This window comes from Manacus candei, unplaced genomic scaffold, assembly GCF_025592945.1.
Source record: "Manacus candei isolate 608988 ecotype Guabito, Panama unplaced genomic scaffold, ASM2559294v1 h1tg000037l, whole genome shotgun sequence".
Lineage (NCBI taxonomy): Eukaryota > Metazoa > Chordata > Aves > Passeriformes > Pipridae > Manacus > Manacus candei.
The window spans coordinates 3,622,175-3,637,513 of NW_026138085.1; the positions used below are offsets into that span (position 1 = coordinate 3,622,175).

A 15,339-nucleotide genomic window follows, 5' to 3' on the forward strand; every position below is an offset into this window, starting at 1 on the left:
GTACACTCTGAACATCTGCTTAGTAAATGCTCTCCCATGCTAAGAGGGGAAAAACAAAACTACTTTTTTTTCCTTACTTGAAAACAAATAGATTAAATAATTATTGATGTATTTAATAGTTCCAAATTGATGCAAACATGTTCTAAGTAGTGAACTACTCATTTTCTAAGAGAAACTGCTATGTTTCTGATTGCAGAAGCAGCAGGCAAGATTTAAATCCCTGCTGAGCAGACAGCACACCTTTGATAGTCATCTTGTTTGTAAGGGGTTTTACATATATGGAAATGTTGGTAGTGTCTAATACTTGAGGAAACAGTACAGATAAAAGCTGTCCAGCTTTAGATGGCTCCTAAAAATAACTTGTCTAAGTTGGTATAAATACAAATAAGAAACACTTTATATATTCAAATGATTTGATAATCTGTAGTTTTATGTAACACATATTGTGCTGACCTTTGCCAGCTCCATACAAAGTGATGAACAGGGACTTGTTTGCCAACTTCTGGAGATTGCAGGAAGCTGGAAGCCCTTGTACAAGTGTGACTATGTAAAAAAAATCAGCAGGGTTAATACTCTGCTTCACTGTGGCTTGTCTTGAGATTGTGGCCATCTCCTTTTAAGAGCTGTTTTAACTGGAATGTAGGAAAACGTACCTCTTCTATAACAATTAAATATAATTCAAGGATATCCTTGGCTTTCAGTTTACCTGTTTTTCTGTCATTTAGTCTGGTTCACTTGTCTTTTTCAGGGAAATGTTCTGAGGGATTAGCAGTGAAGCATGGAATATACTGACTGCCTTGGATGAGTGTGTTGAAGAGGTTTTAGGTTGTTTTTTTTTTTCAGCATTTCCTAGAAATTGAAATTTATCACAGTTATGAAAAAATACCACCAGTAATGTTTGCATTACCTGTAATCATTTATTTAGTACAAACTGCTTCTGTCCCTCCATCCTAAGGCGAGGGGTGTGCTCCTCTCCTTCTGGCCATCTTTGTAGCTGGGAAGATGGTCTCCAGTAAACTAGAACAGGAAAAAAGCCTTTCTTTGGAATGATGTTTCCTGGCTGCCAAGGAAGGTTAGGTTCCAACAAAAGCATTTTCACTGCTCGAGTGAGCTCAGGGCGGACACTGGAGTCTGTGTGGAGGAGACTGCAGAGCTTTTGCAGTACTTTGTCTCCCTGAGCAGTGTCATTTCTGTCTTGCCTGGTCTGAACCAGCTGTTCTTGTTCAAGAGCTGATCCCTTGTAGACTAACACTTGATGGAGGGCACTTGCCTTGGAATAGATAGTGCTGAGTGTCAGTGACGTGCCTGGAGCTGGCTGGGCTTCTGCCCTCTCGAGAGGTAAAGGAGAGGGACGTGGTTCAGGCCCCTCTGGTTATCACTGCAGCTTTGGGCACTGGAGAGTTGTGGTTTTGCCCCCTACTTCATGTGTTTATGCTGGTGGTTAAAGTCCTCTTCCTCTGGGAAAGGAGAGCTTGATTTGGGGATCCACACACCTCCCCAAGCTTTTGAGTTCTGCGGGTTTGGAAGAGATGGGGGGGGGATAGTGTTTTCTAATCTTTCCTGAAGCAGTATAAAGCAGCCACTTGAAGGGGTGACAGCTGAGTCCCTCTGGGCATTTTCAAACCTGGTGTCACTTGCCACTGAGCCTTCTCATGCTGGGTACTGCTGGAAAAGGATCACTTCACTGAGCTTTGTGTTGTCATGGAAGTGGCTCAGTCTTATAGCTTGATCAAAACAGTTTCTATGCACAAATGGAATTTCTCATGTAAATAATTCACTTTTAAATGAGGAAAAGCACTTTTTTGTTTTCCAGACAAAGACCAGGAGAGGTGAAGGTTAACTTGTGGTGTTGCCTGTACTCTTTGGCAAATTTGCCTTCACAGGGAAAAGCTCAGGTGTCAAGCCTTCGCTTGTTAGAGAAGGCAGTAGATAAGTAGCTGCCCTGCTGGCTGTAAAGGAGGACACTCCATTGGTTTGGGCAAAGCCAGCTATCCAGGTGGGCAGGAATGCATTATGTAATTCCAAATTTCACTAATCAAATCATGAAGAAAATATTGCCAAAAATGATCAGATATTTAGGATGTGTCACTACACACTGGAAGGCCGTGTTCATATACTGTGGTGAACGTCTTACACTGGTGTTTTTCCTACAATCCCTTCACTTAAAACACTAAATGTTTATGTTTGTAGAAAAAAAAAAAAAGCACCTGAGAACCTGAGTCCTAATGTAACTTAGCCTTGTCACATCTTTGGAGGGTTGGAGGGTTTTGTGGTCATGCTGGCCATGATCCTTTGTTGAAAACTTTTCCCTTCCTACAGGATCAGAGCCTGGACTCCTGTAGTCATGGACCACAAGTTTGTGATGTAGATAAAGAACAGATTATCTGTGTTGCCAAGTAAGTTAGGCATAAACATGTCTTTTGAACTATTTTTAAGTGTGCAAAACAGGCAGGTTTTCATGATGTGCATAACCAGCTTTATTTTGGGTCAGGAGGTCACTGTGTATGTGGAGCACTACAGGGAGACCCTTCCTGCTAATGGGCCAAGACTTACTTTTTAAAAACCACCTTTTTGTGCACCTCCCCAGACTTGCAATTTTCCAAGTAATCCCTAACCGCTGTAAGATTTTTAGGGTGTGTTGTTTTGGTCCACCTCAGGTAAGACATTCTGAGCTTCACACTACACCAGACCAGGGTGGAATTAACATGCACAGGCACCTCGTTTGGTCTTATTTACAGAAAATTTGTCTGAGTTTTAACTTAGCGCTGAACTTGAGCACTCCAATCACAGCAGTGGCCGGGGCGGGGTCCCGGGGCAGGTGAGAGGGACTCGGGCAGGCGAGTCCCGGGGGCACCGAGTGCACGTGAGCGGGGCTTGGATGCAGTGGAGGCGCCCCGGCAGCACCGGAGGGAGGGTCTGTGTGCAGCAGAGTCCCGAGAACACGGGCGGAGGTGCTGATGCAAGTCCCGGTACAGGTGCGCAGCGGGAGCACCGGTGCCGGTACAGGTGAGGGGTCCGGCCGCAGGGGAGGTGCCGGTACAGGTGAGGGGTCCGGCCGCAGGGGAGGTGCCGGTACAGGTGAGGGGTCCGGCCGCAGGGGAGGTGCCGGTACAGGTGAGGGGTCCGGCCGCAGGGGAGGTGCCGGTACAGGTGAGGGGTCCGGCCGCAGAGGAGGTGCCGGTACAGGTGAGCCGGGGCAGCCCCGGCCGAGGCGCCGCCGCCGCCGCCAGGGGGTACTCGGGGCGAGCGAACGCGGGGAACAAAAGGCGGCGGGTTCCCCGCGGCCGGAGAGGGGGAACCGCGGGGCCGGTTCCCGAGCCCTCCAGCCCGCACATTCCAGCCCGAAACCCGAACCGGGGGCAGGGGGCGGGCTCGCCCGCGCTCCGCGAGCCGCGTCCCCTCAGCGCGGGCGCCGCGCGGGGACGGCGGGGCAGGGGCTGCGGGGCTCGGCCGGGGCTCCCCCGGCCCCCCCCGGCGCTGTCCCGCCGCCGAGCCCCCTCGGGCCGGTGCCTCCGGCGCGGCCCCGAAGTTGCGGCGCCCCGGCCCCCGAAGTTGAGCGGGCGGTGACGTCAGGCCCGGCGGCCAATGGAGCGGCGGGCGGGGGGGGGCGCGGCGGCCGCTCCATCCCCGCACCGCCATCCCCGCACCGCGCACAGCCCGGCGCCGCTCCCGCACGGGCACACCGGAGCGCGGACACACCGGCACACGGACACCCCGGAGCACGGACACACGGCCCGGCCGGGGGCGGCTGGCGGCGCCCCGAGGAGCCCCCGGCGGCTGCGGGGCGGCCGCGCAGCCCCTTCCTCGGGGTTACCTGCCCGGCCCAGGTGGGGCGGTGCGGAGCGGAGGAGGCTGTTTCGGAGGGTGCCGCCACTTCTGATGGATGTTTTGTGTGTGTTTGCCTCCGCTCCCGGGTTCTCTTTCATGTGAGGACGCGTCTGGCTCGAGCTCTGTTAAACTATCTGCCTTCTGGTACCGGCCGTAGATAACAGAAAGAAACCTGAGCCCGAAAGGCAATTCCCCACCTTCTTCCACCTAACGTGACCTTCTCGGGCGCCTTTGAAGGTTTGCTCGTGCTCCGGCGATGATGGCAGTGGTGGGTTCCCTTGGGCTGTACTAAGAGCCTCTTGTTTTCTTTTCCCTTTCTTAGAGGCATTTCATCTTTAAGGGCTGGCTGCTCGCGCACACTTTTATACCCACCGAAGCCATCAAGAAACCATGTTGCGTGGGGGAAGAAGTGCGTTTCTGTGCCTTGGAATGATCTTGAGCGTTTGGAGCTCCGTGACTTGGATGCCTGTTGGAGGATGCCCGCATAAATGTACATGTATTGCTTCCAACGTGGATTGTCATGGACTGGGACTCAAAACTGTACCGAGGGATATTCCCAGGAACGCGGAGAGACTGTAAGTAAAACCGTTAAGGGCTCCTCGAGTAGTTGTAGGAACACCTGGGACGAGTTTCCCCACACCTGCCTATCAGTGCAGAGTACTTAGGAACAGGAGTTTCAGTAATCCAACACGGATTAATGTTTTCAGGAGGGAAGGGGAGGAGCTTTTCAGGAGTTACAGCGATCCTGCCGCTGTGCCTTTTCAAAAAACGATCGGTTTCAGAGTTTCACGTTTTTTAAGTTTCAGTTACCGTCTGATTGGGTTTTGCAGTGACTTGCTTGTAATGGAGCTGGGAGCCGTACCTGGAGTGCTCCCCGCTGTAATCATTGTCAATGCAAACACCAATTTAATATGCAATTAGAAACCTGGATGTTTTCACCTGGTGGCAGTTTCTCCTTTACTCTCTCAGTATGGCGATTTCATCACCATGGAAAAACCGCCTGCTGCCATAAACTAATTCAGATGGAGAAGAAGTCACATTAAACAGCCTCTAATTTCTCTTTTAAGCTGCTACGGGGAAGCTGCTTGTTTAATTTTTAATCTGCTTCAGGGTTTGTGATAGTAATGTAACGCTGTGGGGAGCAAGGAGAATAGCGAATGTGTTCTTAGCAATTCCTCTCTGTCAGAAGTTCTTATGAGTGTTTCAGTCGACTCCTTTTACTTAATAAGTTTCTAAGGAGAAAGCTGAAAGCAAACTCGAGCTTTGTGATAGTGTTCTGGCACTCAGTCGGTGCAGAGGACGGCGTCTCTGACGTTCTTAATGCATAGCAGATGGCACATTTCAGAGAGTGCCCGGTGCTAGATATGAAGATGTCCAGAGTGGAATGTTAAACAGAGCCCCAGCCCGGCTCTGCGCTGCTCCACGCCTGACCTCAGCAAAGTGCACTCGGCTGTGCCTTATGTGGATTAGCTGATAACTTAAAATGTTTTTGAACTTGTAAGCAAATGCTGGAGATTGTATGGCCTGACTTCCTGTTTTATTTCCTTCTGGGTCACAGAGTTGGGGAAACTTCAAATTTTCAAGCAGTTTTTTTTTTTCCTCCGAGGAAGAAAGCTGGGTGAGGTTACTAAGCAAACAAAGTTTCTGTGCAGAGAGCACTCCTAAAGGCTGAGTTCTGCCCCGGGATGGAATTTTATAGTATCCTTGGCTGTTTCTAAATGCGTTTTATAGTGCTGAGAGCTCTTAAATGACAGCAATATGCAGCTTTCTCACTACACTGTTCTACCATCTTTGATGTTTTGTGGCCATATCAACCTTTCTGTTAACCCCAGCTGTGTGAGCAATCGTTTTCAGATGTCAGTGCTATAGAAACCTTAACTTCTGCCTGATACTGTGAAACTGTGTACTCTAAAATCGATGGGTAGCAACCTTGGCAGTTTAGGGCCAAAAAAACCACACCCCGATCCTTAAACAACAAACCCCACAACAAACCACTACCAGAGTAAGCACTGCCAAGGCAGGCAGAGCATTGTGTGATAACGCGGATGGTTTAAGAGTCAAAGGCTAGAATTAAACTTCTAAATTCCAGGTTAAAATGATTCATGAGTGCAAGGTTAGTTGGCCACCTGAGAAGAACTTCAAAATGATAATTTGTTATTGCTCAAGTTTAGGGGGAATAAATGAACGTCGTTGCCAGGTTTCATTGGTGAGAACTTATGTAAGAAAGACCTGAACTTGCCTTGCCTCCTGCAGGAAGCTGAGCCAGGAGAGGGAAGCTCTTGGCCTTGGCATGTTAAGTGTTAAAAAGACTAAAGGAGAGTGTGATCACTGTCCTCTTGGTCTTGTTCTTTTTGGTGTTATTTACAGATTTAAGTTTTAGATTAATGGCTGCATAAAGAACAATAGTAGCGATTTCACAATGTTCAGTTTGAATATTTAACCTAGAAGGTACCACCACTGATAAATATGAAATGGGGCTGTGTTGGATGGTTTGTTTGGTTTGGTTTGTTTTTTTTTTTAGTAGTGTATTATTGGAGCATTCAGTGGCCGAAACCTTGTGGAAATAGGATACAGAGGATTGCGTAGTAACACATTAATCCATATTTTTAAACACTGTCTTCAGTTTTCATCCTGTCAGTCCATCGTGAGCCTTTCCCTGGTTTTAAAATGTTCCCTGACATCGTCATTACAACTGTGTTTTAAAGCTTGTGTCAGTTCTTTCAAATCTAGTTATCTACTAGTTGCACTAACTTGAATTTTCTAGAGTAAGCAGTAGAGAGAAAAAGACTGAATTCCTTTGAGTCTAATTCTGCTCGTGGCTGAAACACCAGTCAGCCACAGGACATATCAGAGGATCTCATTTTCCCTGTGGTCCACAGCAACCTGTAACTATTTATGACATAGCAGTGGGCTGATGTGTAGTCTTGTAACTAGTATGTTTAGCTTGTAAATAAGACCAAATTGATTATATCTGAAGTGATGAAAATATTTTTCATCTCAGAGAAGTGTTTATATGTTTATATGGGAAAATGATTTTAACAAGTTTCTGGATGGCCACACACTGAGTGCCTTTTTCAACTGTTATGCTCTGGAAAGGTATTTACTTCTTTCTGCATTCTCTTGAGCTAAAAATTCCACATACCTGTTCAAGTTGGAAACTTTTTGCTTTAATTAGTGAGAGATCTAATAGCACCACTTAAAATGTTTTGCCACTAAACTTTTAGAGTTATGTTTGGACAAATGTTACAGATTGTTTGGGCTAGTGGAGCCAAGTTAAATATTATTCAAATTTGTGTTAATATGAAACCCAGGAAAACTGAAAATATAACATAAAGGAAACAATGGGAAATATCTTTAGGGGGAAAAGAATTTCTTATTGAGAAGTTCTATTAAATGAACCAGCTTTGATTACTGATTCTTCATGAGGAATGAGATGCACATTTTTTTCTGAAGGCTTTGAAGGTGCACTTTTTGTGAGGAGTCGTACCTGTGATCTCTGTCTTGAGGGAAATGCACAGATTAACCAGTGATCACAGAAAGAGTTGTGAAACTATCCTATACTTTTTCTTTTTTACACAGATTCATCTTTAATAGTAGTTTTGCAAATATAGCAAGTATTGCTAGGTTTGGGTTGCAGTTTACCTTGTTATTACACTCTATGATAGTCTTCTAATTGTGTGGTAGAGATTGAAGCTTTGGCTCAGCTCACTTTCATGGAGAGCTAAAAAGAGGTGAACGCCATGTACTGCTGCACAACCAAATTACTCAGTCTGGACAATGTAAGTGGTGAAGGAAATACTTGTCACTTCCAGGAGTAACTTCCAATTATCCTCGTTCTGGGGAAGGAACCCTTGGAATAGCCATCGTCTCACACGGGAAGAGAGACAGAAATTAGGTCTGAGACTTCTCCTCAAGTTGCAAAATGTGATGCTCCACAGAGGCCCTTGAGCAGGATGATGGAGCTGACCTTGTGGCTTGTCATTAGGATTTACTGGTCCATTCCACATTGTGAAACAACATCCTACCAAAAATAGAAGTTTGTAGACCTTTTGTGTTGAGGAGAAAACTAATAATTTAGTAGTGAACTTAATTCTTTTATTTAAGCTATGCAACCGATAAGACCTTCTGTCTTATAAAGGCAGCACATTTAAGGATATGTAAAATACATCCATGAGAATCCCAAATATTTCACCTTAACGAAAAGTTCATCAGAATTGCCTCATCAAACTCCCCTAATCAGAATTCACTTAGCTGTGCTTCAGTTCTTGCATGTGATTATTTATGTAATTTTTCTTTGGTGGAAAAATTTTTTATCTGCATAAAATATTATACATGTGGCCTTTTGTAACCCTTAATAATGCTGATAGTCCAGTTCAGTTTGAGATGATGCGTGAATGCAGCAAGCAGATCAAAGCCACCTGGCTGACAGTTGTATTTTTGAGCTCTGAAAGGGACAAGTGATATGGAGAAAACTGCTCAGGAGCCTTCTGGGTCAGTGTCTGCTTTCTGTTGGAATGGAAAACCTGCGCCTTTGTGTTTTCCCTTCCATTCGTGTCTGGTTATCTCCTTGTCTGTTAGCAGCACATTATGTATGTATAAAAGTTCCTTTGGAGAATTTAACCATGTTTGAGTTCTTGATGAGTTTATGTTCAGTGGCTTAGGATCTTGTTTAATTGATAGTTCTCCCGTGTTAGTCATTGCTTTGTTTTGCCTTTCATTTGAGGGATTCTTTACCTTGCTAAAGTGATAAAGCTTGCAAGACTAATCTGTTCTTTGCTTTGTCTGAGCAGCTAAATTGAGTGTGTCCACATATAGGTGCAATTTAGAAGCTTAGTCATCTGCTTACTCCTGAGTTTTCATGTGGTCTGGGGTTTCTGTTACACAAATATATTATTATGGTGGTTTTGGCCTAGGTACATTGAGCTGCTGAAGTTGCACTGGCTTGTAATAAGTCTTCAACTTCCTCAAGTTTTTCTCCAAATTAAATGCAAGCTCCTGTCTTGAATGCTTCCATATTGCTGCAGAACACGCTGTTAAACACATGCAAATATAATTATAGTGACTCTTACACTGACATTCTGTTTTTCTAGAGCTCTTCCCACTCGGGATTACCACTCATTTGGTTGTGCAGTAATAGTCTCCAAAACCTTGCGTGGAGCATTTCTCAGTTTTTTCCCTAGGTCATGTGTCAGTAAGTAGATGTACATGGCTTTGGCTTGGAAAAACTTGTTCTCAGAGGGACTGATCCTGGGAAAACTTGGCTGAGTTGCTTAATTTGATGTTGATACTTCTCTTTATTAATACAGTGCTGTGTGTGCTTGGCTGGACATTGCCCTGTGCTTGTGAGGGATCACTATTAAAACTCTTCCCTCGTGTTGAAGTGATGGAAGCAGGAAGAAGGATGGAATCAGCTGTTGTAAATTGGTAGCTACAGAAGCAGAGAGGTGGCCATTGTCACCTTGTCTGTATTTATTTGCAGAAATTTGGATTAGATTCTTAGATGAAAGACCAGGCTACTTCCTGCAGAATTTTTTAATGAGTTGCTCCGAGACTATTTTGGTTTTTTCCGTGTTCTTTAGCAGATGAGTGTTGATTCATGCGAAAGAATTAGGTGAAAGGAAAGTTGCCCCTCTAAAAAACAACTGTTGTCTTTTAGGAAGTCGTAAAATACCCCTGATGAGTATTGTTTTTTATCCCTAGAATTTGTGTTTGTATGAGTTTGTAGGAGTGTGTACCAAAGACTATAGGTATAGCTTACCTGTAGGGATGGGTTGTGAGGCCAAAAAAAATTCAACTCTAGTATATTTTATTGGTTTAGTAATTGTATAAAACTCAGTGTTGTAAGCTGTCACTTGACTGCTAAGAAGTCATTTGACCTTTATAGTCAAAACTACCTGTAATCTTTTGGAATATCACTACCAAGTTTGTCGTTTTGTTTTTTTTTTTTCTGTTGGTTTTTTTTTTTTTTGTATGTGTTTGTTTGTTTTTTTTGTTTGGTTTGTTTTTTATTTGGATTTTTAGTGTACAAACATTTCCAGTTGTGTTTAAAACAAAAATAACTTGTCCTGTGTGGATGTTAACTTGTGATATGATTTATTGCCTGCATTTCAGGAGTATTTAGGCTACTCCTTAACTTCCACAGAACAGGAGGAAAATTATTTTCCCAAAGAAATCTCACAAGATGCTTGGGAATAATGATAGGGAAAAAGAACTTGTCTCTAAGAAGAACATTTAGTGAGTAAGTTTCAGTGATTGTATGTTAAGAATTGAGCTTATTTACTGGAGAGACTGTTCAGGAGACTTAAAGCAGGATGTGTTCCCTCCCAGGAACTAATAGTTAAAATTACTTGAAGCTTAATTTTTCCAGAACTCTTGATAAAGTTTGAGTGGTGCCCACAGTGCTTGATTTCCCACAGTGTGACTGTGAGCAAGTGGCTTCTCCAGGACCAGCAGATCCCATCTTAGTTCTAAGCAGAGCCAACATTGTGGTGGAGGCTGGATGGTGGCACCTGTAGGAATCAAAACACACATCCTGCAGTCCCACAGCTCTCTGAAGTGGCTTCTCTTTTCCTGCTTGGCTTATTTACCACTCCTGCAAGACAAAGCAGGGCTGTCTCCTTCAGGGTGAGGCACAGCAAGTTTCTAACTTCAGGTGAGGAGGGAAGGATTTCAAGGTAAGTTTTGGGAAAAAGGCTAAAGTGAAGCTCAAATGGCAAAGCTTTTTCAAGAACAACAGTACTGGCAATGTCATGGAGAATGACTAGAAGTGTGGCAAGTATTTCTTCAGATGTTTGTCTATCCAAATGTTCCTGTACAGGGATGTGCAGGGGAGCAGTGGTGCTCACAAATGTTACCATAACAGAGGTCAGTTTTGTTCCCCATCCTTGTGAGGTTTGAGACAGGCTGGTGGGATGTGCATCCTGTCCTTGGCTCCTTTCTGGTACTTAGGTGGCAATCTCTTCTTGTTGATTCAAAGTGCATTATCATAATTTTAGATGGATTTTGGCCTAGGACTGCTGTTGTCACTCCCATCCCCTTTTATGTTCATTAACAGGTTTTGTTTGCCAATGTAAAGCTATATCAATTTGACTTTTTTGTTTGTTTTTAAGTCATTTTCAGGATAAGAAAGGGCTGGGTTCTAGTCACATTTGGCTTGCAATATGGCCCAAGCTACTCTGTTTTCAGTATTTTCCAAGTCTTTTCTCCCAAGATCTGTAATGCTCTATTTCCAAATCTGTTTTCAATGTTGTGCAGTCAGACATATCATTAAGATCTTGAATGGTTCTCATCAGTGACAAGAACTGCTTCTTCCCTATTAAGAAATGGCTTTGTAAGCAATTGTCAGTCTTTTCTAATGGTCCTAAATACATAAAAGATCTGTCTGCCTATTTACAGAAGGGAACAGGTCTGTGCTCTCGCACTCAGAGTAAATTTTAGATGAGTTTAAGGCCATTTCTGTAGAAAGGGAATTTAAGAGGGTGATTTTTACCACTGCCAGTTATTTTCAGCTTTTTTTTTCCCCCCCTAACTGAATCTGGTCTGTCAGTTTTCTCTGTCAGAATAAATTTGCCTGGTATTCCAGTTTTACGCCATCTGTTTGATGGCTGCAATCTATGTTTTTAATCTTATGATTGATAGATTTTTGGAGCTTTTAATTAGATTTTGACTTTTCCAACAGTGTCTTGCTGCTTTTTTCTCAGACCTTAAGTTCGTGTTTCAGGTGCAAATAAGAATTTAGCTAGGGGTTCAAATCTCCTTTGCTGTCGCCAGTGAAGGAGCATTTTCAATAAACATGGATACAGTTAAAATGAGGCAGAAAACACTGTTTTAAAGTGGATCTTGTCTTGACTTTGCCTCAAGAAATGTGGAAAAGCTATCTGAAATTTCCTGCTCAGTTGTTGACAGGATTGGTGTTGATCAGCAGCCCACTTCTACCTGTGTTTTCCTGAAAATCTGCAATACTGTGGCAGAAGTGATTCCTAACTTCTTATATCAAAGCAGGTGATACCTGGAGAGTCCTCAGGAGACTCCTTGGGAGAGTCCTCTGTTTCTCCTGCTGGGATCCCACTGTGCCTTCCTGCCCCAGGGGTGTGGTGAAGGATCAGCCTTGTGGGATTAGTACCAGGTTATTAATGAACACACTCAAATGTTTTTAGAGTCCAGGCAACACTGAGGATTTTGGGAGGCAGCCTCCTCTTGTTGATACCTTGCTGGCTGCTAAGTTGACCCCTGGTCATTCTGCTCTGAGGTGCAAGGCTTTTAGCAGTGATACCACATTTAGGATAGATTTTTTTTTTTTTTTAGACTATTTGGAGAGACTTTAACCCTCTCCTGGTCGTGGGGATGCTGTGGTGACACCATGCTGCGAGTGCACACAGGCAGTCACCCAAAAATACAAGACACGGGAGTTGCCTGTAATTCTTGACAATGTTTTCCCTGTGAACCTTGACAGTAGTTTGAGTCTACAGGACACAGGATTGGTGTTTCAGCCAGGGCTCCATATAATGGGAGGGATAAACTGCTCTGGAGGTTAATGATTTGGAGATCAGTAACCCATTTGAACAGCCTGGGAACATGCTTGGAGCAGGTGTGGGGAGGATGAACTCTGTTTCTGAAAGGTTTTTTTGCCTTTTTTTTTCCATTTTGGGGTTTTCTTGGGAGGAACTGTCCTCGTTTTAAACAGAAAGTTTGTTTTGCAAGGTTTTAAATTTACTGTTATTTTAATTCTATCAGTTAAAAATATGTCATGCCAGGTAGGCTGAATTAGAGTTGAGGGCAGTGCCTGCTGTACTGCTCAGTGCTGTTTCATCTACCTGTCTCCATCCCTTTGCTCTTTTTTCTTTGCAGAAAACCCTTTGGGAAATCTTTGTTTGTGCAGTGCTCAACAGGAGAAGTCTTGAGCTATCATGAGGGTGCTTTTAGGCCTGATAACTGAGATGATAATAAACTTTATATTAGTGAAGCTGAGGTTCTGATCTCCAAAATCACAGCACTATCAAATGGAGCTTTTAATGTCTGTCTCCAAACTTTTTTCTTTTCCCCAGGAGCTGGAATTTGTCAAGGTTGGCTGCTTTTCTGGGGAGTGGGGGGGTACTGGGGGCAAGGGAGGCACAAAGTGGAGGGAAGAGTATGGGAATCAGCTTTCTCATGAAATGTGTCAAAAGATAAGCATTTAACTATTAAGAAAATAACATTTTGATAGCAGAGGCATAGGTGCATGCTTGTGCATGCTAATAGTTAGGGGACTGTTTCTGAATCCTTGGGGGTTTTATTAGTTGGTCTCTCTCCTTTATTCCTGAGGCAGGTAAGGAATGTGCTAATTAACTGATACAAAATACATGTGTTAGTAGACTGTGAGGTATTACTGGTGGGTGTTGTTGTGAGACCCTAATAAATAACCTTGAAAGCTTCAAAAGATGGTGAGTTGTGACCCTGATGAACCCCCTCAGGTCACATTGAAGTGAAGTATTTTAAGTCATTCAGCCAAACTGTCCTAGAGAATTGTCTTCTCTGGGTGTGCACTGGGCAATAGTGAGCACCTGTGCAGGCATTTGAGCAGCTTTTTAGGTTGAAGTAGTGCTTGGTTGTCTGTCTGTCAGAAATGGTTTTCAGCATTAGCAGAAAACATGGTTGCATGTTACGTAATTCTGACCTTATACAAAAGCTTGGCTTGACTTGGAAAAGCTTTTTCCACAAACAACTGGTCCCAAAGTAGAAAAAATTCAAATTCTTAACTTTAGTTTTCCTTTGAAGATAACAAAAAGCTCAGCCAAAAATGGAAGACACTTCCCCTAGAATTTTGCAATCATGTTCCTTGGGATGTGCTGTCTTGTCCAAGATGAATGAAGAAAGATATTCTCTGTGTAAGAATATAATTTATCTTTATATTAGTGATTCCCCCCTGATAAGAAGGAAATAACAAGCAGCAGTTTGGCCCATTCTCTCTGTTTTAGGATATGGAGTGTAGCATGTAAAGCTCCTATAACAGATGTGATTGCATGACATCCAGCCCACTACAAGTAATCCTGTAATATGTGTACTGCTTGTCCACAGCTATGGAGACACCAATGTTTAATTAAAACAGTTGTGTTGTTTAAATATGACTCTGAGAAACTTCAGCAAGAAAAAGCTGCCTCCCAAGAGCTGTTTAAATGCCTTGTGCCTTCCCCTGACTCCTAAAGCATGTTCTGCCTGGACTTTGGTGGGAACTTAATTTGGGGATTTTCTCCAGATTTATCCTTTGGCTGTGGGATGGTTTTGTTTAGACTGGGGAGGCATTATATTAGGAAGGGGGTTTTTTTGAAATGCTGATTTTTGGCAAAACCTGGGTGAAACATCTTGGCTTGGGGAGGGCGGTGGTTACAGCACCAGTGAGCAGTGTGGGAGCTCCTGGGTCACAAGGTTCTGTGGAATAGCTGTAGAGGGATGAGAAGAAGCTCTGGCAGTCTCATCCTTTTGAAGTGGTAGAGGTGATGTTTTAAGAATAGAGCTGGGGAGCAAAAAAAAAACAACCCGAGAACTCATTGTAAGGGAATGGTACAGGGAAGCAATTGTGCATTTCTGAAATGCCTGAATAAATGCAGCAGGGGAGGTAAGCTGGAGATGGGAGTAAGGGGGTGAGACAACCTGGAAGTAAAATTCTTGGGCAAAGAGAACTTGTTTTCCAGAAGTGGAAATAGATATTGAGAAATAAAGCCCTGAGGGAAAGGGCTGGTTCTTCAGAGAGATGAAAACACACATCTGGATATAAGTTCCTCAGATAAGAATGTGAAAGTGTAGAAAACAGCCCAGTGATCCTTTGGAATTGTGAGTTTTGATAGATAACATATGAGAAGACAGCAAAAGATAAGGAGCAGTCAGAGGTTTTATGATTTTTTGGGGGTGGGTGGTTTGGTGTTGATTTTGGTTTTATGTTCTTTTTTTCCCCCTGGAGACTTCTTTAGCTAATTGCTTATGAAGTTTTTTTAAATGGGTTACTCCCTGTTGATGTGAACTTCATTTTATAGAATAGATATTTTCCAAGGTTGTTCTTCAGGTATGTAATAGGGTGAGTGCAAAGTGGTTTTATAAGCATGAATAGTTTCAGTAACTTGAAACATCAGATTCGTGTGCCAAGTCTTTAGGAAAACTTGAGTTTTGAGTTCATTTTGCAAACATTGTGAAATCAATTCAGCTTTACTGCAGCAAGTCTGCTGTTGAAAACCAGAAGTGGGATGAGGATGGGGAGACAAGGAAGGTGGGAATCTGCTTGAGAGTGAAGAAAATTGTTTGTAAATTGGTTGTAACGTCTGGTTGGGAAATTCAAGTCAATATAAGCTTCCTTCAGAATTTTATTTCACATATTAAAACTGTTCTGTGTCTTTTGCTGCAACTTCTTGGCTTCATCTGCTCCTTAGTGGCCACAGTAGACCTGTTACACTCAGTGTGGTGGTATTTGGAAGGAATAGAGTTGGTGAAACTGGATGCTTTATAAATTAAAAAAAAAAAAAAAAAAAAGAAAAAAACCACCCT

General features: G+C 43.5%; 1 protein-coding gene across 3 annotated transcripts in view; it reads left to right on the forward strand.

The window, feature by feature from the left end:
• The first annotated feature begins 3,633 nt into the window (after window positions 1–3,633).
• The window catches only part of SLIT3 (slit guidance ligand 3), a 477,653-nt gene continuing 465,947 nt past the window's right edge, over window positions 3,634–15,339 (forward strand). The window contains exons 1-2 of one of the 3 annotated variants that reach the window (XM_051793682.1): window positions 3,634–4,065; window positions 4,151–4,403. In XM_051793682.1, the coding sequence (XP_051649642.1) occupies window positions 4,219–4,403 (185 nt within the window). In that variant the 5' untranslated portion in view covers window positions 3,634–4,065; window positions 4,151–4,218. Of the gene's footprint in view, window positions 4,404–15,339 lie in introns of all 3 variants that reach the window. The other 2 variants (XM_051793683.1, XM_051793681.1) reach the window with 2 other exon arrangements.